Source organism: Phaethon aethereus (assembly GCF_964289735.1).
Source record: "Phaethon aethereus genome assembly, chromosome: 15".
NCBI lineage: Eukaryota > Metazoa > Chordata > Aves > Phaethontiformes > Phaethontidae > Phaethon > Phaethon aethereus.
The window spans coordinates 8537483-8562990 of NC_138591.1; the positions used below are offsets into that span (position 1 = coordinate 8537483).

The 25508-nt window shown below is 40.6% G+C and overlaps 1 protein-coding gene across 1 annotated transcript in view; it reads right to left on the minus strand.

The window, feature by feature from the left end:
* Positions 1-617: 617 nt before the first annotated feature.
* The window catches only part of OTOA (otoancorin), a gene marked incomplete at its 5' end in the record, with an annotated part of 36123 nt that continues 11232 nt past the window's right edge, over positions 618-25508 (minus strand). Inside the window, 16 exons of the mRNA XM_082006651.1 lie at positions 618-947; positions 2759-2856; positions 3807-3943; positions 4352-4494; positions 5912-6067; positions 10169-10356; positions 13908-14037; positions 15170-15263; positions 17364-17554; positions 18875-19010; positions 22149-22222; positions 22731-22848; positions 23233-23288; positions 23888-24028; positions 24343-24510; positions 25064-25279. Of these exons, the coding sequence (XP_081862777.1) occupies positions 747-947; positions 2759-2856; positions 3807-3943; positions 4352-4494; positions 5912-6067; positions 10169-10356; positions 13908-14037; positions 15170-15263; positions 17364-17554; positions 18875-19010; positions 22149-22222; positions 22731-22848; positions 23233-23288; positions 23888-24028; positions 24343-24510; positions 25064-25279 (2247 nt within the window). The 3' untranslated portion in view covers positions 618-746. The remainder of the gene's footprint in view (positions 948-2758; positions 2857-3806; positions 3944-4351; positions 4495-5911; positions 6068-10168; positions 10357-13907; positions 14038-15169; positions 15264-17363; positions 17555-18874; positions 19011-22148; positions 22223-22730; positions 22849-23232; positions 23289-23887; positions 24029-24342; positions 24511-25063; positions 25280-25508) is intronic.

Consider the following 25508-nt stretch of genomic DNA (forward strand, 5'->3'; position numbering starts at 1 on the left):
TTCTTCAACAGCTTATGCTCACTGGAGTCACTGGTAGCAACACCATTTGCTGTCTGACAGGGCTAAGTTCTCAATGCAGGCTTGACTATGTGCAAACTCGCACTCATTGTAAAACATCCGTTAACATACTTGCCAGCATAACCTGCCCAGTATAAACTGCGATATGGAGAAGCAAAATGTTAAACCACGGAAGCATAGGTACTGGAACGCTTTAATTCCAAACAGGATGGGAAACGGCAGGAAAAACTGTCCAAGGGGTCCTACAGTCTGGATAAGATGCTCATCCACCCCACTGCTACCTCCTTTCCCACTTGCAGCTCTGCAAACAAGGTTCTGCTGCAGATGAAGGTTGTGATCTGAAGGTCCAGAGATGGAGAGAGCTCTGCCTTAAATTTAGGCAAAGAATATGGGAAAGAAAGAAAGGGAAAAGCTCACTGTTTCAGACTACATTTTACACAACCTAGTGCTTAGCATAGTGTAATGCTACTAGCAGCACATAGCTGCTAATGCCATCTGACAATCTTCCTGCGTTATCTCTTGCTGTGGGCAAATCCAACAACATCCTCGCTGTTTCTCTTGGTCAGGCATGTGATTTGAGGCACGAGTTAACAAGTTGATGAGAAGATTCACCGTAGCCCACCTTCAAAATACAGGTCTGATCCCGGTGGGTGCTGCGAGGCTGCACACCCCACTGGTGTGCGTGTCCGTCCCCTCTAGGCAGGAGGAGGGACTGAGAGGGAGCGACTCTACTCACCGCTTGGAGCTGGGGTTTGCACCGCCTGGGTAGCGCTTGCACCATTTTGGGTCTCTGGGGTGCTTGTCCTGGCTCCGTCCAGCGCCAGCTGAAGGCTTTGGAGCTGTGATGCATTCAGATGCTCGCGCTGCGATCTGGTAACCATGGCGGCATTTTCAGGGCCCAGGTTCGCTATTTGTTCTGGGGACAATGCCTAGGAGGAATAAAAGCCAGAAAAATTGGTTTAGGCTGTCAATTATATAAGGCAGGTAAGGAACCAGAAGTCAGCACTGTCTTGCATTTGGAACGAGGGGAAGTAGCCTTCAACATTGTGTTGCTATAAAAGAGCTCAGCAGAGCTTAAAAAAAAATCCTCTGCATTCTTTTACTTCACTGACCACTCGTCTATCTTTCACCCTTCTCTTTGCTGCTGGGATCAGACAGCTGGAGAAGCTTTCTATGCCAACACTATATTGGACACTTCTTCAGTATATTGCTTGGAGTTTAATTTTCCAGCCATTTCTTTTCTGATTTGTTCAAAGACTGATGACATTGTGCATCCTCTTGTGTTTCCATTTATTTCCTTTTACATCTGCTCCCAAGCAACCTCACTTGAACCTGTGTTTGACCTTTGATTATAGTCAGCAGTAGAGCAAAGAGATGGGAAAAAAGGTGCTTTAATCTCATTATTCAATTTTCTCTTTTAGATTGAAAAACTTCCAAGTTTGGTCATAATAAAACTTGCGTTTAAAAATGAAACGTGGCAATCATAATCTTACAGTAATTATCTTGTATGACATAGCAATTAACCAGTTAGTAAAGCCTGCATGTATTGGGCATGCTGGATTGCTTTGATTCTAGTTAACATTCTGCAGTCACAAGAATTTTAGCCCTCCTACACAACAAGCCTTCTTTGCCGCAACAATTCTGCATCCAGGTTCTACTTCAGAAAGACTAAATTCCTCTTCCAAGTAGGTCAGAAAACAGAGCAAACCCTCCCAGTCTTTCATTGTCTACCAAAAGGCGTACTCTTTTAAACTGGGTAAACTCATGTAAATGTTTACAGGTCCAGAGATTTTTAATTAAGCCTCTTCTTAACTCAAATTAAAATCCATAATACAATGTAGTTTTTTATAAATCAGCTGTATGATTTATACAGCCATAAAATGAAGTTATTCAAAACCTGTGTAAAAATAAAATCTGCTTTGAATCTTTCAAATACAGAGAACTCTTCTGAGAAGGAAGAGTTATTTGTTATTTGTTAAGCACATTTTGTAACATCATTACTATTCTTACTTACATACAAAAATGTATGCTGTTTGAAAGGAATTCTACAAGATGCTACAGAACTTCAGTTTTGCCTGTTTCTCAAAGAAATAGTTTCACTAAGGATATTTCAGGCTTATCTAAACTGTCAGTGGTACTGTGCAGAACAGTCAGTGTTCAAGGAATTTTTCTCTTTTATGGAAGCTGACACAGTTTAGTGTTTAGTTCATCTGTCCATAAGTACATGGCTTGCCCGAGGATCTAAAAGAGACCAGCCTAGGCAGAATATTCATCTTGTCACTAAGTCAAATAAAGTCTGGGGCAATGATCTCAAGATCCATGTTCTAATTTCTGGTCCACATTCAGAACTGCTGTAATTAGATGTAATTCCTTTCTGATCTGTATCTGCCTGTACAATCTGTTTTTCAGAGCTAACTCAGGAGAATGTTGCCAGATTTTAGGATAATAAAAAAGCTCCTTAGATAGCAGAGAAATTTGTAGCTATGATAGCATCCTTACAAATGTTAATAAACAAAGAAGAAGACTCAGATCTGAATACAGTGTTGGAAGAAAGAGAGTCCATTCCCTGCTTTCTAACCCTAGGTCTTTGCTTTTTCCTTGGGATGCATTCTGAAGAATAAATAAAGCTTGTCTAGCATATTTTACAGGCATCACAAATACAGATGATATAACTGAAAGTTAATGTTTCAGAATAAAAACAATAGAAATTTGGTTACTTCTTCAGTAATTGAGCTCTTACTTGGAAAATTTCAGGAGGTATAAGTCTTATTGCTATTGGCTGGAAATACGGCACCAAGTTTTTATCAAAAGCTTTTAATTCATCATCATTCAAACCACCTAAAAAAAAAAATAGGAACAAAACTCAGTTAATATTCTTTTTATTAGATTTATTTTTAGGCTAATACAAATTTTAAGCATTTATATAAAATGTTTAATAAATGGTTTACTCCAGTGCGTTACGGAGAGAGACAGTGGTTCTTGTTTTGTTTTTTTTCTTTCATTATACTCCATCATTACAAATCATCTGACCTTAACCGCTGGTATGGGATGTACTCTACCTGAGTTACTTTATCTTGGAAAAGAGACAATGATAAAAATCAATAAAATCATAAGCAGTTTTATTAGGGAATGCTTATTCACAGCCTCTTCTGATGCAAGATTAGGGAGCATAAGCATGCAATGGGAGCTACTTCTTCACCCATTAGGTACTAACAGTGACGCGTCATTGCTGCAGGCATCGGGGATGCTACAATTTATGAGTTCAATGTGCAGTTAAACGATCACAGGGGAAAAATCCACGAACAAAACTGTGCGTGACCTCTGGCTCAGGAAGCCTCCGAGGCTGTGAGAGCACTCACTCCACACTAACCCTGCTCCTTTGCTCTTCCCTGGGCAGCCCATTCTTTCCACTGTCGGAGGCAGGATGCTCGGTCCTGCTCCGACCCAATACTGCCACTCTCGTAGCAGCACGGCTCACAGACAGTGAGTGGGTCTGAAATCCTGGTTGGGTTTGCCCTCCTTGATCTACCCTTTCCAGTTTACAGGACCCAAATGACTTCAGTGCTCCCCAAGGCTGGTTTGAGCAGATTCAGAGCACCTTATCAAGAATACCATGGCTTTTCCTTAGTGCCAATGAAATTGCTGGATGTCCATCCCTGTGGGCGACTCCTCTATAGAAGAAATGTCTTTTGCCAGTCTAGAAAAACGCACTGCTACGTGAACCTGCCTCTTAATGCTTAATAACAATGCTTCAGAACCATCACCGTCTGGAGTCTGAATTTTGTTACCTGCTATAGTACCAATTTCCTGTAAAACAGAGCCGTTCCAGCTGGTAGCAGTACCAAACACAGATTCTGTCATCTTCTTAAACTGCCTCAGAACAGGGGTGCTACAAGACAGCAGGCCAATTCTTGCAACAGCAGCACTGCAAAAGGCAACACGGTTAACGTTACATGCTGCAATTACATGCAATACTAAATATGCCTGGAATATACTTAGTCTGCTGTAAGAAGACTGTAAACTCATTTTCTATTCAAAATATAGGTACACAAATTGCCTAGAAATGCTTAAAGCTTTGAGCAAAAACCTGGGTTTCTCAATGCAATACTTAAATGGTGGGATATAAATGACAGAGGAAACCTAAAATAGAATATATTTTAAACAAGTGCCTTCCTGTGTATGCCCTCCATAACAGTTATTGCCTTTCTAAAAGCATTTAAAATGTAAAAAAGTGTCCTTTAGGCTCTGGAAATCTTGAAGGAAAACAAATTGCACAATAAATTTTATCAATAGAGATGCTAATAAATATTTCATTAAGTATTAAATGCAGTACCTGAATTCAGCGGTCCTTATGGACGTGATTTCTGTGGAGTTCAAAGCACAGAGAATAGTTCCTAATCCAACTAAATCAAAGCTTTTTAGTGTACTGATCGTCTGGCCAGAGTCTTCTAGAAAACCTTGCAAAATAGATCTTGCCTACAAAAGCGGTAAGATATTATGCATGAACAGAGTAAATATAATTGAAGGTTTTGTTACTAAAAGCTCAAAATCTTTACAGAAGTGACGGACGATATACAATCCTGAGCCTCCCCAATGTAATTAACTGGAGTTTTGCTATGGCCTTCAGGAGGAGCACTGTCCCCACCTATATGTGACACTTAAACAGGGCACTGTTGCCCAACCACTTCCCAAGTGCAAGTGATTTGAAAGCACTCTGTACCTCTTCTGCAGGGTCACAATACTTCACCAGAAGAAACGGGCGTTGAATCGCCTAGCAGAACCGCCTGATTCATTTAAATTGCTAGAAGAAAATAAATTACTCAGGCGATGAATATGAAATTTTTCATTTTTCTAATACTCAGATTGTCTTGTCTTATTTAAGTGCCATATATAGGTGGTGACCTGTGTTTAGGATTGATTTTCAGATATGAACAGGATATTGGTGCCAAAATACCTTTGCAAGCCTAAGTCATTTAGGATGGTGCTCAGCCTAAACTAACCATTTTAAAAACTGTGTGTCTAGCTTAAGCCTGCTACCAAGACATCCTCCAAAGTCAGTGAGAGAAAAAAGCATCTTCCAAGATTTTCTAATCTAGCCACAATGCTGAGTCTCAAATGACTAGCTTAAACTGGCTGCCTAACTTTTAGACAACTGAAGTTAGGCAGGATGAATCTCTTAACTATTCTTACTGACAGCAGGAAACCTCAAAAGCCAACTAGTATTGTATAAAAGCCTCACAAGTGCTTCCTTCTGATGGTGCTCTTCAGAACAAGAATCTATTGAACAGATTTGTGATATTCTGGCAAAGCTGTCTGCCACCACGCCAGCATCTGTGCAACTAAGGAGCACTTATGGTATGGGTCACAGAGTCAGAAATATGCTGCCAATTATGTATACAAATAAAAGCTTTTAACTCTTATTATGAAAGTTTCATTGACATAACTGGAAGTTATTCAAGGAAAGGAAGATGAGAGGAGCATATTTGCTAATAACTTGGGCTTCTAGGGCAATGGATGCTGGGGTTGGGGGGCACACCACCTCTTCAGTGAGTGCTCTTAGTAAGGGCTAGTATCTCCTAGCCGTAGTGTCTATTCTGGGGCCAGTGCGAGAGGAGCTGCTGGCCTCTTTCTACTACTTTGTGGGCAAGTGCTAAAGAATACACTCGTCACCGCCACAATTAACAGTGATCGGTGTCCTCTTGGCCATCTCACCAGGGAAGCCAGCAGCCAGGCAGACACGGGTCCTGACCTACCTGCCCACTGTCACTGGGGTCACAGCTGCAGAAGAGCAGCAGGGACTAGTGTGGATTGCTGTATCTGTTTCCTAGGTGATTCTAGGACGTGGTGTGAATCCAGACCCTTTCACCAGGAGTACATTCGATATCATACTTACCTGGGTAGGTGTCCATTCTGTTCGCTGACTAAGTACAGAAATGGTGTCGATAGAATGCAAATCCAGCTCTTCGATTTCGTGTTCGGTGAGTGCCAGAGCAATGCGGCCCAGGGAAACAATATGATAACTCTTCCAGTCTGGCAGCGATCCCCAAGCCTTTAGAAAAGCTTCATTAATGTCTGTTAGAGCATCATGAATCTTCCTCTATATACACTGTTCTCACACCCCTTGGTTTTAAAAGTCCCAATACCCAAAGCATGCCTTTTTGCACACAAAAGGCAGAGCTTAGGTATTGGGAAGGTTTTCAAGGTTCTACACTAATGACGCTTAGTTTATCTAAAAGTGCTGCAATTTGTATACCTTGAGCTTGTTGCTAAGTCAGCGCAGGGACTGCTGGAAGTGTTGCTGTAGGAGCAAGTACCGCTAAAAACAATAAAAATGCAAGTCTGTGCTGAGATCCACGCTGTTACACCGCTACTGCAAAAGCAGCGCCTGGACTACCCAGGCTTCTACACCAGCTGCAATGACTCTGGTGGAGTGACTTTAAATTGCTTTTGTGACCAGTCATTCTGGCTCAGTCATTGACAAAGAAAGCAGAAATCAAAGTAGAGAATCCAGTACTACAGACAAATAGTCAATTCCTAAAGTTATGATTTCTAGTTTTGTGTATAGAACATTAAAAAAAAAATTTAAATGTGTTTGTACAGATGCAGTTAATTCTGTAAAGCTCTGTAAAAACACAGAAATAAGCAAGGGCTTTTCTGAACAAGTACCCATGTATTTAAACTGGCAAGTTCCACTGCTTTTAACTTTATCTGTGATACAGTGACAATGATACAAAAGCTGTCACAGATCAGTGCTAAGAGAATTTTCATTTCCAGGAAAGGTTTGCCTGAATAAGGAATAATGAAGGTCCATCAAGAGCTGAATTTTCAGAGGCTACAATTACATGTAGTTGGAAATAATAGAAGACGGTAGTCAGCGGTCAGCATCTCCCAGGATGCGGCCAATTGTCTTTACAGAAAAAAGACATTGGGTTTTGGCTGGAGGAAAAAACTTGGACAAAACAGGCATACATCACAAAAAAATCCCTTTAAAGGTCTCAGCAACTTTGCTTTATGTCAGTCAATACATAGTCATGTCATATACATGTCATACATGTCATAGTATACATGTCATAGTCATAGTCAGTCAATACAAAACAATAGACAGTTTTCTAGTATGTGGTTGTGCTACTAACTCCACATAGAAAAATGAAACTAAAAGCCCAGTCCTGGGCTAAGTTGATCGTTCACGCTGCCTGATTCATGGAAATACTTACTCAATTTTCAGGATAGCTACAATTTAACTCTTGTCCAAAAATTAGAAAGGTCAAAGCTAGTAAGGACTTGCTGGAGGAATATCTCTGCAGTTGCCTACTAAACAGTGTTTGCAGCTTCAGATATGTATGAAGCTCTACAACCTGCATAAAATAAAGAGAAAGGCACAGATCTCTGGAATAACATACTCCTTACACAGAGCTGAAGACTATCTGCTGTTCATACCAACGTGCATATCCAATACAGAGCAGCCTCAGTACTGCCGAGGTGCTTTTCTCAGCTATGACCCGCAGGTTAAGGGTTTGTTTAAGGGATGGTTTGCTGGTCCTGCACCTCCTGAGTTTCCAATGGATCTTTTATGTTGGTTTTACGATGTCATAAAGAAACAGAAAAAGGGTCTAAGCCTGGGAAATTTCAATCTTTTCCAAAGAAAATAGACGGTAAAAAGCATTAGCCCAATTATAAAGCTCTTAATTCTCTAGTTTGAGAGATACATGAAACACATGCAGTTAAAAATGTTGTGTGTCTATTTCCTGATCTAGGTCATAAACGACAGAATTTGAGATATTTCATAAATACTATTATCTGACAGTGCTGGATGAAATCTCAGTCATAAGGATATAAATAACACAACACGTGAAACTGAAACATTCCTTTGTCCTCATTCACCTACAGACTACAGAACCATACGTCTGTTACTGTCGCAGAGCTTGGAGACCTTCCACTTACAAGTGAGCTAAGCTTCTTTCATTAAGACACAATCTGATAACTAGACTTTTTGAATTAGTTTGGGACCATGAGTAGTATGCAGTTTCTTTTAGGGGAAATCAATCAATTTAGGAGAAATTAAAGCTGGCTTAATCAAAACTTTAATCAAAGATGCCCTTTAGTTAAGAACATAACAGCATCTTATGCACATAATTTCAAAGAGCTTTGCCTGTACGGTCTGATTTCTCATGCTTCACGTTCAGTGTAACGCCACGTTGCATTTTGCAAATTAATGTATAGGAAGTCTGTCTTTATCTAGCAGCAATCTGTCATACAAACACACAGACAGAACATACTTCCGTTCAGCACACTACAGATCTGTGTATCTGAATTGAATATAGCTGGATATCAGCGTATTAACCTTGTTGGCAATTTCACTACAACAGATATCACTCTGTAAGTATACCATTATGTTGTAGTGCTGTAAAATGTTTTAATTCCCACTATCTCAAAGGAGCACTGTTTTTATTTTCTTCTAGGATTATACTTTTTTTTCCCCTTTTCTTTCCCGTATGTCTCCATGCTGACAGAGGGAAGCTGTCTTGGGAAGAATGCATTTGATGCAGTGGGCTGTTGTCCTACTGCAACAAGGCAGCAGAGACAGAATTGCAGAGTCACCATCTGCTTTCAGAAATGTGGTTAGTGCCGCTTCTCTTCAAGCACCTACAGTTTGGGAGTTTTAAAAGCTGAGCTTCACTGCTAAAACCTGCACTGTTGGCCTTATCTACCCAAAAGTCATAGCCAGCTCCACTACTTCGGCTGCAGCTGCTGGTTTAAGGAGATGTCGCCCAGTCCCACCTCATCCCCTGCTCCTGCTTTTCTCCAGAGGTCACAGCCCTCAGGTCTCCAAGCATCTTCATTTGTCCTGCTTGCAGCCAACTGCACTTGTAGATGCTTCCTAACCTCATTCTGTCAGAATGATCTGATGGAGCCTAAAAAGGACCTTTAAAATGTTGGATCATTTTGACAGAACAGGATTACAGAGTAGCTAGACATGCAGAGATGGCAGCCGAGCAGATAACCTCCAGCAGATGCTGGTGACAGGAAGCTGAAGATAGTCTGGGGATGGTAACCTCTTCACCTCTGGGCTGGGTTTTCTGCAACCAAAACAACTTCTCTTACTGCACCCTAAGGCTTTTCCTTGCTGAAACAAAAGCATGTTTGGGACACCAGCTGTTCCCTGGCAGCGCAGGCAACCAGAAAGCAGCAAGAGGAGGTCGCTCCCAGGGAGGAGCGCAACGCCAACAACAGGGATGGAGTGAGGTCTGACTGCTCTCCCACCCACAGCTGGCCAAGGCAGCGCTGCTTGTTGACGCTCTGCCCCAGACCCTGCGTGCTGAACAGCACCCAGCACAGCACCCTGGCACAGATCCTGCGCTGCAGTGCCAGACGGGGAGAAGTTTTAGTCCAGGCCTCCGGCACTGCTGCTGCAGCACAGGCATCATGTACGGGCTGAGCCCAGGGCAGAGACCTCTCTGAGGACCTGCAGAGGAGCTGCGCTGCTGAAAAGAGGTGCGAGTGGTGCTGCAGGAGCGGTGACAAGAGCTGAGACCACAGCCCTGTTCCTCGCCATGAACCTGCAGCCTGGCAAAGATCGAGGTCTCGTCTCTGCTGTGTTTCCGTAACTTGCACTCACCAGTAACATCCTAGCACATACAGACTGAATTTATGGGGGGGGTTTCCTCTCTAAAATTTCTCACTCATGGGTTTGTCCCTGCCTGTGACAAGAAGGTGGGAGAATGAGCTTTATTCAGCTAATAACAGTCTCTTTCATTCAGTCTGGTTTTACACCACTGTAAACTATATTTAACATTGATGTAGACAATTTAATACTCTCAGCTTAATTCTCAGCAGGCCAATCAACAGCCTACAGTACTGCTTGCTGATTTTTCATTTATGAAAGAAAAGTGAGAAGCAAGCAACTGAAAAGCAATTCAAAAGCAAAAGCACAAAGTTTTTCATCTGCCAACAGCTCGGAACTACTTGCCTGTTGACTCTAAAGCAAGGGTAATAGTCTTCTATCACCATCTCACATTATTTTTCCAATAAACAATAGATATTCCTGCAGCAGTAGTGACATTGCCATAGCACAGTTATTTTAGAACTGCATAGTTCAATAAAAGCAAATCAAATTATGGATTTAATTTTCCTTCACAGACAGCATAGTTACCTGTTTGGCTTTTTCCTTCAAGGCAATAAGCTGGGAGTTGTTAAAACCTGAGACAGTCCCAAGAAGTTCCACATTTTTGTCAAAAGTCCCCATGTCCATGCATTTCAGTTCCTGAACTGACCAAAAGACATTTGCTTCTGCTAATTTAATAATTTCATCTGAAGAAGGAGCTCTTGTTCCCATGCAATCTGGAAAAAAAGTCAAATAGCAAGAGTTTTTTTTAAGGAGACTGAAAAAAAGAGACATCAAAGCAATATAGAGATTTAAGAGGGTGACCAACTATGAATTAAATGTAGCTGATGTGATATTGATAAATTAATTATCTTGCAATGAAATAATTTCTTCCAATATTTACATTGTTAACATCCTGGATATAAAACTAGAATTTGCCCAACTTGCAAGAAACGTTATATTCTTCGTCCTCCAAAAGCAGTGCATGCTAGAAAGAAAATAGGAGCAGACATATATTTCAGAACAGTTACAATACAGGATGCCATAATAAAATTAAAATCTGGATGCGTGCAATAAGAGTAACCAATATCTTGGTGTGTTTCAAGTCCAATTCCCTAAAGGCATCGAAACCCAGGCAAGGGCTTATTCTGAGGTAAAACCACCATTCGCTGCGAGCCTTGCTTGAGTGAGAAAGAAATGCAAATCTTTGGGATGACCTCGGTGGAAGTCTCCATATAGCTACGCCTTTGTTCACCAAAAAACGTTGCAGCTGAATAAACTTCTCCACGTTTAAACAGCACATACATGAATCCAGCTCAACAGGAAAGTAACAGGCATGAGAGGTCCTTTTACTCTGAAATACCCTGACAAAGACGTATGTCTTGTAAGACTTGCCTGACATTTAAACAAGGTGAAGAGAGAAGCTGGATGTGTCAGAGAAGCACAGTGCTTGTTCTTTACGTCAAGCATGTTGTTAAAATGTCAGGATCTAGGTGAGGGCTGTTCACTTACAACAGAGCTGTTTGGACAGACAAAGCCCATTTAAAAATCTTATTTACGGTCAGGTTCTGGCCCCATGCATGATCAAACGAGACAGTTTCCATCAAGTGTTTTAACAAATTCTGGTCTTTTTTAGCATAATCTACCTCTAATACTGATGGAAAGCAGAAATTAGAATCCTAATGTGGTTGCTTACTGCTCTCTCTCCTGTCACGAGTTTAGGAAAACCTTATTAAATAATTATCTAAACCATAAATAATCCCTACATGTCTTCAGATATGGTCATTACCAGGAAAAAAGCAAGAATTTCACAGATGCTGTGCCTGAGCTGAACTCCCCCAGATAAAGAAATTAAAGTGAGGCTGTACAAAGTAGATTTGTACTTTGAAAGCAGGCAGAGGAGGGATTTATTTGCATCAAAGGAAGCTGCAGTAGTGGGTAGAACACAGAAAAGATTGAATCTGTTGAGCAAACGAAAATGTTGTTCAGCTTCCACTGTACCAGCTGATGTTCTGCTCTCCCTTTACCCCACCCTCTTGTGAAGCTGCATTGTTTCACTTTCCCTTGCTGCAAAAGGTCAGCTTTTATCATGTAAATACTACCCATCCAGACACAATGCAGCTCCCTTCCCCAAGTCATGAAAACCTAATATTTTGTGTTCTTGGAAAAAACATTGATTTTATTATTTGTAACACACCAGATACATTGGTGTGATTACAGAGGGAAAAACTAATTAGACTCCTGGCTTTGCTTCCTGAATCTGATGCTACTTCACTCTTCTTTTGCTATATAATCACATTTAGTTTGATGAAGAACATATTATATATATAATATATATTATAACATCTCAGTGCTTGAGGTAAGCAACTTGATTTCTTTTTCCAGCACTGCCACTGCGTTCTGGTAGCATCTTGGACACATGATTCCTCTTATGTTCCATCTTGCCTTAAGCACAACGTTTGTTTTTATCTTGATGTAGACATAGATGTAAGAACTCCATCCCTGGTAATTGTTACTGTTACTAATATTAGCTCACAGCTGGGCTGTGGGAAATGTAAAATGGCAGGTTGGTAGCATGAAGAGCATCAGTGTTACTCTAGAGCCATTTTCATAATATCCAATTTTCTAGTGATTTACAAATAAGCCATAAGACTTCATTCCTTATTGAAACCACTATGTGAGTGTGGAGTTGATAAGATTATGTTTGGTAACTTCAATACCACACTTGGACTGCAGAAGTATTTCTTAGACTAGCACAAACAATCCTTCAATTTTTCATCTCCCAGACTCTCCCCTGAGCTGAGCTCACGCACCCAAGTGAAGAATGAAAAGCCTTTACAACTTTGGAGCTAAGTTATCCTTTAACAAAGATCATTAGCTTCACTGGTAGGTTTATATTGGTCTTGCAATGCAGATGAGACAGTTCTGCAACTGCACTGGACGTGAGTTAATCTGATAGGGAAGTCTTTGGGATTCATATTGTTGAGATCCGGAGGCCTAAAAAAGCATACGTAAGGACACAAGCACACTGAAATACCTGATGCTGAACCTTTAGTCCTGTGGCCAATGTCTAAAGAAATATAATTTATGATCTGATGGTTTACTTGTTCAAGGAAGAGTGAATTTCATGCATACAGATGGACTAATACTTTGCTATTCCACCAGTTTGATTCTGCTTCTTTAGAGCATGATAATTGTGTAATGACTCCTCTGATCAACAGAGGTCATGTTTTTTTTCAGGCTATGTAAAAATGCAACTCTGTAGAACACCGTCTCCCTCTGTATATGAATACAGCATTATCAGGAGCAAATTCATTCACAGAGACACACAGTCATCATTCAGAGTTGCTGTTATACAAGCAGATGGATTTCCATGGTGCCTCAGGGCTTGCTGAGAACTTGGACCTATATTCTGTTAGGCAGAGAACCAATGGGGAGATTTTCAAAGACATAAGGGCAGTCAGTACCAAACTCCTTGAAATTGTTGGGGTCTAAATTCCCATTAGCGCTTTCAAAAGCCTCCCCCACAGCAGGGTTGCTTTCCATGGCACAGGATGGCATAGCGTAAAAGTTTTGCCTGGGTGAATTTCAAGTAAGAGAAAGGATACAGTTATTATAATAATATAATGTAATATAGTCAAGGTATGTACCTTATACAAAGAAAATTATCCATTTGTCATCAGAGATTCTAACAGATCAGTTTGGTTGCTAATTAAAGTACCTTTTAGATTATAGCAAACTTTGTCTATTTGGACAAGACAAAACACAGTGCCACCAATGTCAGACTTAAGAACAGCCGAGTCAACATACACTCATGCCTGGCAAACAATTAACTATGTGCAATCTTTTGGCACTACAGTAACTTGTCACCTTCAGAGCTTTTTAATTCAAGGATTTTCACTTAAGATTACAAAGGAAAGTAAAAATAAACAAAAAAGTAAAAATAAACAAAACCCTCTAACTCAATTCATTTTTTTCCCCCTTTGTGCACTCAGGAACAAACATTCCAGGAGATGCCTAACAATACAATTCTGTAATGAAATTAAGTATTTCAGCAATCGGTCAATGCATGAGACAACTATGGGCAACAGAATGAAGACTCCCACTGATTTGCTAGAAGGCTCAAACTCTTTAAGTTACTCAAGACTTTACTTTCTATTGTCAGGCTTCTCAGAAGGCATTTGATGACAAGGTGAAACAAAAAGTCTGTTTTAACTGCACCATCACAGCTCAAAATGGCACCATTGTAAATCTGGCACTTTGCACAGATACCAGGTGAAATACTGACCAGGGCTGCTGAGAGATGATTCGACGCTGGCAGTGGCATTGGAGACAGATTCAAATACAGCAGATAGAAGCTCTTCAGCTGAAGAAATTGGTCCAATTGTCCTTGCTATTTGTAAAATGACATCAGGGAACTTCAAAGAGAAAGAAAGAATAAATAAGACTTCTTTCTCCCTTTTAAAACAAAACAATTTGCAGAGAAAGACTTGTGCAGACCTCAGCAAAGTAGGGGTTAGTAACAGCTCAGCCTCCTTCCTATTTCTGCAGATGTTTCAGGAAAAGGAGAGTAAATTGGCTGCTGCTGAAAGGTCAACAGCATAAGTTTCAGGTGGTAAAAAATTAGAAACAAAGCAAATTGAGTGATTCTCCCTCTTGTATGCCCTCTCAGCTTCTGGCAACACCTGAGCACTGCCTGACTGGAGTCTATGTCCAGACCCTCCTGTAGCAAGGAGTTCCACCATTTTAGCATATGCGGTACAGAAAGTACTTCATTTTGTTTGTCTTAAATTTGCCAGATAAGTATAAGAATTGAGGATAGGGACCCAATTAAACTATGAGAAATAATTTTAACCTGTTCACCCTTTTTAGGCTTTTTTGACCTCTCTCCTCCACCCTGCTAGACACCTTCCTTGCCGTTGAAGAGTCCTATTCCATTTGGTCAGTTACAAACATTATCTTCTGAGGAAAAGTTGCTGACTGTGCTCACATATTTCTGCTGAAGAATGGATTCCTCATTCCAGTATAGTTTACTCCTAAACATAAAAATTACAAGAACTAAAGAGGGCAAAGAAACTACAAAGTGCAATGCTGAGGCTGTCAGTTATTGTTATATGTGCTACGCTGGCCCTAGGGCAAAGGGTCACATGAGTAAATGCTAATTTGACCAGTATGTTCCCATTATTAACAGGATAAGAAACACAAGTTTTATGGTTGGAAGGCAGGGGAATGGAGGAAACAACATTGCAAGGTGTAAAGTACTAAAAATGTCTGCATCACAATAAACGCACCATTTTTTTTCTACATGACAATGTACAATTATACTGTATATGAGCAAATAATTGTTTATACTACCATCACTTTCAATAAGAAATCTCAGAAATTTCGATGGAGTCAAGAATGTGTGAAACATTAACACATGGTTCCATGCCAAGAGATTTATTTACCTAGTTTAGCATTCAGGTTACATAATTTAGACTGCACTGACATTCACAAATCCAAATTCTAACACTGTCTTTTACAAAATTAAAAATTATAATAAAAACATACCTTTTCAGCAAGGACTTTTAATTCCCCTTTTGACAGCAGAGCTATGAATTGTCCAACATCTAATGTTGTTTCCGCTGTCCAGTTATTTGGGGAGCTAAAGAAATATTTTGGAAACTTTTATTAATGAAGAATGTTGGCAATCAAAATTATACTAAAACTTCAGAGTTTGTCTTACACTGGAGAAGGAAACACAGATACTCCTACACCAATGTGATGATTCATGCTTATTAACATCAGATTGCATTTTCTTATCTCTCTGTGATATATAGGGCATTAATGGAATTCTCAATATATTCAGAGAAAACCTGCAAATATTGTGGTAATGGATCTCTCTCTCCCCCCCTCAATAGTCATAGCATTCTTAGCGTTACAGTGTTCAAGCAAGGAGAAATAATTATTTTTTTAACAGAAAATTCACAACTTTCTCTCAGGTTCATATTGCAACAGTAGTCTGCAAAATGGTATCAAGAGAGAAGTAGAAACCTCATAACCAAAACTGAAACCATCCTAAGGACCAGTGTGGCTAATACTTCAAGTAAGAAATGATTGCCAGTACTTGCTTATAAACCAAAAAACCCAAACTCCTCTATTCCAATATTTAACCGTTTGCAGGTGTACACGGGCTGTTTTTCATTGGTGTTGGGCAACTGTTGCTTTCCCCGATGTCAGCAGGAGCTGTGGGTGCTCAATATTTCTGAAAAACAGGTCCATCCACACTTGGAAGCAGTGGAAAAAGACTGAGTTCACTAAACAACTCAGTGTGGCACCAGTCTGCTGCTAATGCCGTCTTTTTAAAACTAAGGGACAGAAACACAAAACATAGGTGACAGATGGCACAGAAAATTTAAATCCACTCCTTATTAGCTTCATATTTTAACTGTCAGTGGTATTTCATTCGTCTGTAACGTCAAGAGCTATGGAAGGCAGATCTAACACCTTGGAGAGTCACATCCAATGACACCTACATAATTTCTGTATGAGAGAGCAATTCTATGATAGGCACCGCATCCCTTGAAATAACATGCTAAATTGTTTGTAGGAATTTCAGGTCTTAAAAATTAAGTTCAGGTTCAGTTTTGAGTGGTGATGGGTGTTTCAAAATATATGTAGCTTAATTCTATGCATGTTTGTCCTGTTTGATACAAATCTGGCAAATGTTAGCCAACCCAATTGGTGGTTAACTTAAGAAAGCACTTGGATAAATAATTTTCAGCCTGAAAGATCCTGAAGAAGATGCGAGTATAAGTCGTCTGTTACTAGGGCATGTTCTCATAAAAAAAAATTTATATGGTTTGTTGCTCCACTATGCAGATGTTTGACTAGACAAATACTTTCAATAAAATAAAATAAAAAAAATTATTTAGCACAATGTGTCGTGATTTGATTAAATGAATCTGTACCAAGATTAATGCAGGGACGGGATCTGGTGGGAAATACAGCTATTCCATTACCAGAAAAATGCTGACAACTAGGAAGAAGCTGAATGAACAACTAAAATGTTTAGGCAGATCAAATGACAGATTTTGGGGCTGAAGGGATGGTTAGAAAGTATGCATTTGGTCTCCGTTTTCTAATGCAAGATACTTCTTAGAGACAATGCAAGAGAGAAACGATATATTCTTGCCAGATAGAGGACAGCTTTGGTTCTTACATGACTGATGCAGCACTGTGGTTCAAATTGGCCGCCTAATCTGAGCAATTAATGACATCTAACACACTGTCCGCTTTGTTGCTTCAGTTTGTTGACGTTTATATCCCCCTGCTTCTTCCCTAGCTCCCTCCCATTGCCACAGGTGCTTGCAGTCGTCTTTATTTCTCTTCTCACACCAGCACACTGAGTACCCCACTTCCATTTTCCCATTCTTTGCATTGCTGCACCATTCTTTGCCTGTAATGTCCTTTCTCTTGCCATGCCAGTCTTTTTGCCTGCCCCTCCTCAAACACTGCACTTTCTCTCCTTTTCCTCTGGGACTTAAGTCACACAGGGTGTCCCTGGGGTTGTATTTGTTCCTCAGTTATCACATGACACGTGAGAACAGAAATGTCATTCTAGAGGACAGAGACCCCAAGCTTGGCCAGCGACAGAAGTTGTTTTGTGATGTTTTCATTGCGGTTCTATCTGGGCAGAGCAAACGGTTGGTATTTGCATGGCTTAACCACCAGCATCACCAAGGTGGTATATCGAATACCTTACCCATATAACTCAAAGAGTTTGTATTTAATTTCAATCTTCTGCTCGTGGCCGAGCTGTCGGCAGAGTTTGAATTGATGAAGGGCCGCTGCCATTGCCCTCAGGGACATTCTGCCACGTAGAAAGGCTGGAGGTAAGTGGCAGATTAGGTTTCCAAGTAGGTCAACATCATATTCATCAGCAATGGAGCCGTTCTGAAACAAGAAGCATTTACCTTGTTGGCAGAGCTAATCTTGGCTCTTGCCCTGTATCGCTCAACTGCATCACAACGCATTTAAGCTCTGTGACCCTTTAAGGAACAAAGACACAACAGTTTGTACTGGCAACTTAATCTACAATTTTTGCCGAGACTGCTTTATACTTTTTGCTTCCTCCAATGCAACTGGTGATATTTAATAAGCACTTGTCAGAGCTTTCAGTGTGTTCTTTATTCCATATTGAAGCACACATAAAAATAATTAAAACTAAATCTCCTGCCACAATCTCCATTTCTAGGTGACCACACAACATCTGCAGATGTGGTGCATTTCTGCCTGGCAGGAGGGCCCTCACATGGCCCTTCGTGCCAAAGGGCCACAAGCTCTTGCTGTCATAAGCCTCTGAGGGGATTCTCGGCAGCTGCCAAAACACGAGGGATTATAGGGCTGGTTAGTATGTATAAGGACATGAATATTCACAGCTACATCAAATAACTAGTCTCCCCTAAAAACTGGTGACTGCTGCAGCTCCCAGAAATCACAAAATCCTCCTCTCCCATGGAGCTTCCTGCGCTAAGCACAGCTCTACAGGACTAGTGCCACTTGGAGCAAGGGGCAAATGGGTCAGTTCCAGACTGTCCTGGCCAGTTCACCGTGGTCAGCAACGACATTTCATGAGAACAGTCGGCAACATGAAGTCAAGGAAAATTGCTAAGGAAACTATAAAAAGGTTTCATTAGGCAGGCAACAATAAAATCAAATCAGTGCACCAAAAAACATAAGAATACAGATGGGTAAGTCAAGAACTTAGGCAGAGGGTGACTGCCATTACTGTGTGAAATGCAGTACAGTAATATGTGCAAACACAACCCCAGAATGGCTGTTTGGAAGGGACTTCTGGAGGTCATCCGGTCCACCCCCCCTGCTCAAAGCAGGTCAGCTACAGCAGGTTGCTTGGGGCCTGGGCACTAAGAGCTTCTGTGAGTTAGGTGATAGTCTAAGCCACTCTTGCTTGTGACAATGAAGAATTGTGTTATTGCCTTTGGGGCTCCCAGAGGCCATCAGCTATGGCTTCACTGCCACAGTGCAGGAGAGCCCGTGTCTCAGGTTGCTGTCTGCATAGAAGAGATCATGAGCATGTGCATGTGGACCAGAGAGTAGAAGTAGGCAAGACAACTTTGTGGTGCATCACATGACAATAAGGGTAGAGGAACCTAATCAACCACTCTCACTTAGTTTGGAATTGTCAGTGGCTAATTACAGATTACCTTTTTTGCAGGTCCTCCTCCACTGCTGACCCCTCCTTGCCATACCTACCACGCACTCCTGTACTTTTTGCAGGACAGCATTCTTTTTGTGAAGTCTTGGATTCAAAAGGTTCATCTCGGTCTTCCCCAGACTTGCAATGAAAGGGACACACAAAGGGCCTGAAACATACTCCAGGTACTCAACCCTGCAGAAAGAATTCAAATGGTCTCAGAATCTAAACGCATACACCTGTAACCACATCCATAAAATCTGTGATGATGGAAAAATTTAAAGACAAGTCTGGACTTGAAAAATTATAAACTGGCCAGGCCAGAGAAGTTGCAATTAATCCACACCTTAACTTACGTCTTCTTCCAGTTCATCGGCACATGAACCTTACTTCAAAAAATGGCTAAGGGTTATATATAGCTGCAAGTGGATGAAAGTGCTCTGAGATGCTTTAACACCATTTGGAACAAGACTGTCTACAGTTCAGACACTTTTCCCCCTTTCTCTTTTTTATTAGGAATAGTTATCTCATGAAGGAAGATGTGGTAGGTGGATTAAGGACAAGAAGTAATTTTAGAGTAGGCTTCCTTGTTATCAAAGTCCAAGAAGGCCTGCCAAATTAAACAAAATGATGCTCTTCACCCAGAGTGGCAGGCAGCCTTTGCAAATAAAGCCATATCCCAAAGCTGTGCAAGCCCAGCCTTACCAGGGTTTGTAGGCAAAAGCACCAGCGACTTCTGATGGCCCTGTACAAGCAACATGCAATTGTTGGCCAAATAAGTTGGTGCTGCAGTTTGTAGAAAGCCTTGTATTAAAGTCTTTCTGTTATTATTTTATTGTTTTTAAAGAAAGTAATGCTTTTTCAAACAGAATCCTTTTCTTACTTTTTTAAATTAAAAATATTCCAGGAAAATAATAGCTTTGAATAGTTCTCATTCCTTTTTATCCCTTTAAGCACGTGGGAACAAAGAAATAAAGAAAAAGGGGAATTAACAAGTTGTATAATTCAGGAGTTCCTATCAAGGTAATTTTTTTTTTCTCAGAGGAAAAAAAGCTGTCACTGAGTATTACTTGGCTGTTTACCTTGCGCAAAGTTTTGCTAACTTACAAAAATGTCTTTAAATAAAACTGAAAAGTTTTTAACCATACAGAGCAATATGCTTGCGCAGTATGCAATGGCTTTGTCTTACATATCCACACTCGAAAAAAAACCCACAAAGAAATAAGCAAACCAAGCCTCACAACCTGGGGGGGTAGAAGCAAAGCAAAAGAAATGCAGCATAAACTACATGTAAGTCAGTTTTGTGATTCTATACAATTATGCTGAAGAAAGCCCAATGAATTTGCTCTGAAGGAGCAAAGTACCTCCCACTGTAAGAGAAGATCAGGTTCAAGACCACCTGAGGAACCTGAACATGCACAAGTCTATGGGACCTGACAAGATGCATCCCAGGGTCCTGAGGGAATTGGCTGATGTAGTTGCCAAACCACTCTCCACGATACTTGAAAAGTCACAGCAGTCAGGAGAAGCACATGGAGCCTGGCAAAAGGGAAACATTGCAACCATTTTTTAAAAAGGTAGCAAGGAGGACCCTGGGAACTACCAACCCATCAGCCTTGCCTCTGTGCCTGGGAAGATCATGGAACAGATCCTCCTAGAAGCTCTGCTAAGGCACATGGAGGACGGATAGGTTATTCAAGACAGCCAGCATGGCTTCCCCATGGGCAAGTCCTGCCTGATCAACCTAGTGGCCTTCTATGATGGGGTGACCACATCACTGGACAAGGGAAGAGCTACTAATGTCGTCTATCTGGACTTCTGTAAGGCCTTTGACATGGTCCCACACAACATCCTTCTCTCTAAATTGGGGAGATACGGATTTGATGGGTGGCTTGTTGGGCGGATGAGGAATTTGTTCAATGTTCGCATCCAGAGGGTAAAGGGTCGATGGCTCAATGTCCAGATGGAGATCACTGATGAGCAGTGTCCCTCAGGGGTCCGTACTGGGACCAGTACCATTTAATATCTATCTTCATCAATGACACAGACAGTGGGATCAAGTGCACCCTCAGCAAGTTTGCAGATGACACCAAGCTGAGTGGTGCAGTTGACACACCTGAGGGATGGGATGCCATCCAGAGGGACCTGTATAAGCTTGAGGAATGGGCCTGTGTGAACCTCATGAGGTTCAACAAGGCCAAGTGCAAGGTCCTGCACCTGGGTCAGGGCAACCCCCGGGACCAATACAGGCTGAGGGATGAAGGGCTTGAGAGCAGCCCTGCTGAGGAGGACTTGGGGGTGCTGGTGGATGAAAAGCTGGACATGAGCTGGCAATGTGCACTCACAGCCCAGAAGGCCAACCATAGCCTGGGCTGCATCACAAGAAGCATGGCCAGCAGGTCAAGGGAGGGGGTTTTGCCCCTCTACTCTGCTCTCGTGAGACCCCCACCTGGAGTACTGCATCCAGCTCTGGAGCCCTCAGCACAGGAAAGACATGGACCTGTTGGAGTGGGTCCAGAGGAGGCCACCAAAATGATCAGAGGGATGGAACACCTCTCCTATGAGGACAGGCTGAGAGAGTTGGGGTTGTTCAGCCTGGAGAAGAGAAGGCTCCAGGGAGACCTCACTGCAGCCTTCCAGTACTTAAAGGGGGCTTATAAGAAAGATGGAGACAGACGTTTTAGCAGGACCTGTAGTGATAGGACAAGGGGTAAAGGTTTTAAACTGAAAGAGGGTAGATTTAGACTAGATATAAGGAAGAAGTTTTTCACAATGAGGGTGGTGAAACACTGGCCCAGGTTGCCCAGAGATGCCCCATCCCTGGGAACATTCAAGGTCAGGTTGGACGGGGCTCTGAGCAGCAGCCTGCTCGAGTTGAAGATGTCCTTGCTCGTTGCAGAGGCGTTGGACTAGATGGCCTTTAAAGGTCCCTTCCAACCCAAAGATTCTATGATTCTACGAATTAACCCCTTTATCTTAGCAGACATCAGCAACAGTATAAGCAGCAACATTACAAGCATCTTCATTGCTGCCACAGCAGTGCACTGTGATTCAGTCTGCGCACAGTGCGCTTTAAGGAGGACTGATTTCAAGGATGCAAAGGGATCCACAACTGTGACAAAAATGGGCTATACTAAAAGACGTCAGGTATCACCAGCTTTCACTTGACACAGATTTTGGCTACAGTCAGTGACCACTTTTTATAAATTACCATCTGTTTGAATCATCAGTTTTCTTAGGACTGAAGAGGTTATTAAAAAAGTGCACAGAAGGACTACTCTGAATGTACTGCTATGAGTGCGGTAACTTAAGATGTAGGGAGATGTAACTTACGGAAGCACCAAAATGAGGAAGGGAGGAATAGATGCATTGGAGACTTTCCAAAACTTCCAAGCCAAACAATTAACCTAAAAGCAACAAAAATTTAAGATCTTAGACATTTAGAAATTTTGAGGAAGAATGAAAATACTGTTTGTTTATTACAGCTTATATATTAGTATATATAAAACTCTGCATATTATCTTCAGAGAGCATTTTTGTTTGGCTTTTTTAAAGGAGTTTATAGTTTTCTCTTTGTAGACATCAGAGATGAGACATCCTGTATTTGAGTGCATGAGAGCATTTGTATGTTTTTGAAACTCGGGTATATTTCCAAACAGATTACTCATGAATTAGAAAGTTAGAAGGGCTGCAGAAATTTTGTGCAATTTGTAAGTGACAAAGGAAATTGTCAAAATGAAGTATAATAACAGACAAATTCACACATAAAAGTTTTAAATGAACTATGTTAACAGACAAGTTCACACATACAAGATTTTGAAAAAAATGAGAATAGAATTAACCAAATTCTAATTAACCTACAGTTTGGATATTGGGTAGTATGTTTATGTACACAAAGTCTTTTTTTGGTTTTACCTGATATGGAGAAAGCAGGTGAAGATTGTTTTCAAATAATTTAAAATTGTTTAAAAAAATGTCTGTGCCCATAGTTTCAATGACTTGACAAGTTACTCCTTTCACAAGCTGTCCTGTGCTGATAGGAAAAGCAAAGTTCAATCTTTGGAATATTTAAGCAGAATCTAGTCCTTATTCCCCACAACCATGTCCTAAGATACAGTTTCTTGACCACCTCACTTTCCCATTTCTTGTAACTGAAAGGCTATTGAAAGTAAAAATGTAATCAAATTGAAAAGTATTGACTGAGCCTTAAAATACCAAAACCTCTGCAATGCTTTGATCCTGATGTTAGATTTGGAGACCCTTTTTAACAAGGAAGGTGAATTATCCTGTGGTACCAAGGAATGAATAAACATAAGATTGTACACATAGTACCACATAGTGTTTATGTTTACCTCAAAGTCACTCTCATGACAAAACTAGACTTAAACTGCATTTCAGTAGAGACTATTATCCATACCTTAGAAGGTCAACAGGATAGTTTTTCTTGGACAGTAATTCATACAGATACAAAGCCTGAAATAAAACCCACCATATTTAAAGTTAAGCTTAGGTAATTCAGTTGCAAGACGCAATAACTACTGCAAGGTTTTTGTATGCTTAACTCTCTTGCGTACTCTAAAGGCATTTCTATGGTCCAGTTTGGCCAAGCAAAAGGTTTGGGATCCAGGGCTGAATTTCTTCGTCACAAGACAAGACATCACTGACTGGCACTACAGGATGATGTTAAACATGTTCAGGGCACACAACCACAGAATAATCTAGGTTTGAAAGGACCTCTGGAGATCATCTGGTCCAATCTTGCACCTCTCTGGGCAGAGCCAAAGGGCTGACTGTACATGCAAATGTCTAGTATACAGTACTGGAAAGAGAAAATTTATGTGGCAGAATCTTTAAGGCTTTTAAACTCAGCACATTAATGCCTCCCTTTCTGTAACATTGTCTCATAATGCTGCCTAGGCTCTAAGTGACCTCTGGTTGTTTAGGTCAAGATATATTTGGGGCAGTTCCTTCCTTTTATCTATGTTCCTTGAACACATCTGTATTACAACACTTTTCCTATTCTCCCGTCATACTACATTGCAGTGGAATGGGAACTGCACAATAATTTTTACCTGGCTTCTTCTTAGTTCTTTTTCTTTCATCATTGAAGAATTATATCCAGTCTGCTTCCATAAATCAGAAAGAGGTATTTCTTTAAAGAAGCTTCCTTGTATATCTTTGACTGATGAAGAAAAATCTCCAGATAAAGCTATCTAAAAAGAGGAACAGATAAATACATGGTATTTCAGAACCGATGCTTAGATTTACAGGATTTGTCATTCTTTCTATTCTGTGTAATATTTCCCTTAAGAGGATAAAGGAAAAACATGTCGGTATTAAAAATGCCACAGGACTAAGCAAGAGACAGCTTTCAAAATATACTTGGTGTTCAGAAAAAACACTGGAAATACTAACCATTGAACTAAAACACACACCTTGGTGACAACATTTTAAATCATGATCTGCATATCTGGTTGTTGTGCTCTTGTACAGAGAGACCCTGCTACACACTCGAGTTTATAATCACCTTCCTGAGGATCCCTTGCTGTTGTGCAGGCGATAAGTCAGATAAGTACTGGGACGTTGTGCCTCGAATAATCTGAGAAAGCTCTTTTGGGTTCATGCTGTAGAATGACTGGGTGCTAATGCCAGTTACCAACACGCCCATTTGACTAATGTTATAAAATGATAAAACCTGCAGAGATAACAGCACAAAAAACCCAGAAAGTTTTATGGCTTGTGAACAGCAGATATATTTAAAAGCAAAAGTTAATAAACAAATCAAAACTATTATTGTTGAATACTTAATACATTTCTTGCCTGGGGATGCAGTACTTTCTTCAGATTTCTTTCAATTCAGACAAGACTGTCCAGGGAACAAATGTGACAATTTTCTCAGAGGTGCCTTTTTTAGAAACTTCAGAGAGGACCTGATTCCTTCATTACAGTATACTTGAGTATATAGTTTGGGATCTCAGATCATGCAAATTCTGCTTAGGGCAGTGATATAGGCAAAATAATATCTACAACTGCCAAATACAAATAGTCATTCTCTCTGTTACTAGAGAATTACTTCAAGACATACTGTCTTGGATGTTTTTATTTGATTTAAACAAAATTTTCAGACCACTAATGGTATTAAAAAGGAGTCTTATACTAAACTCCTAAAAATCTATGGTATCACTGAGAAAAAAAAAAAACAAAACACTTTTAAAAACAGAAGGTAGGAAAGCTGTTATCAGAGGTACCTTTTCATAAGAGAGGTATTTACTAGATAATATCATAACTTGGCTTTTTGCCCACCCAGAGACTTGGTTTAATGTTGCGATAGCATTATGCACCGCTTCAGGTGACAAAGATGCCAGCTGACTTGAAGTTAGTCCAACCACAGCATCTGACAGAGATCCAAGGATATCATTCAATGTCTGGTTTTGCAAGGCAATGTTCAGGAGTTGAGATTTGAGCTGAAGTAAAGAAAAAAAGCAGATGGGAAATAAAAAACTGCCAAGACCAATTTTCATTATTACCTAAAACTTTAACTGGAGTGTCTGGAATAGGCATTGGCAAACATTTAGTGACCACACACTTTATAAAAATAGAACCACAGTTGTCAAAAGAATACAGAATGGGAGGAAAAATGAGAAAAGAATGATCACTGTTAAAAAGGGCTTTTATTCTTTGCATTTTACGATC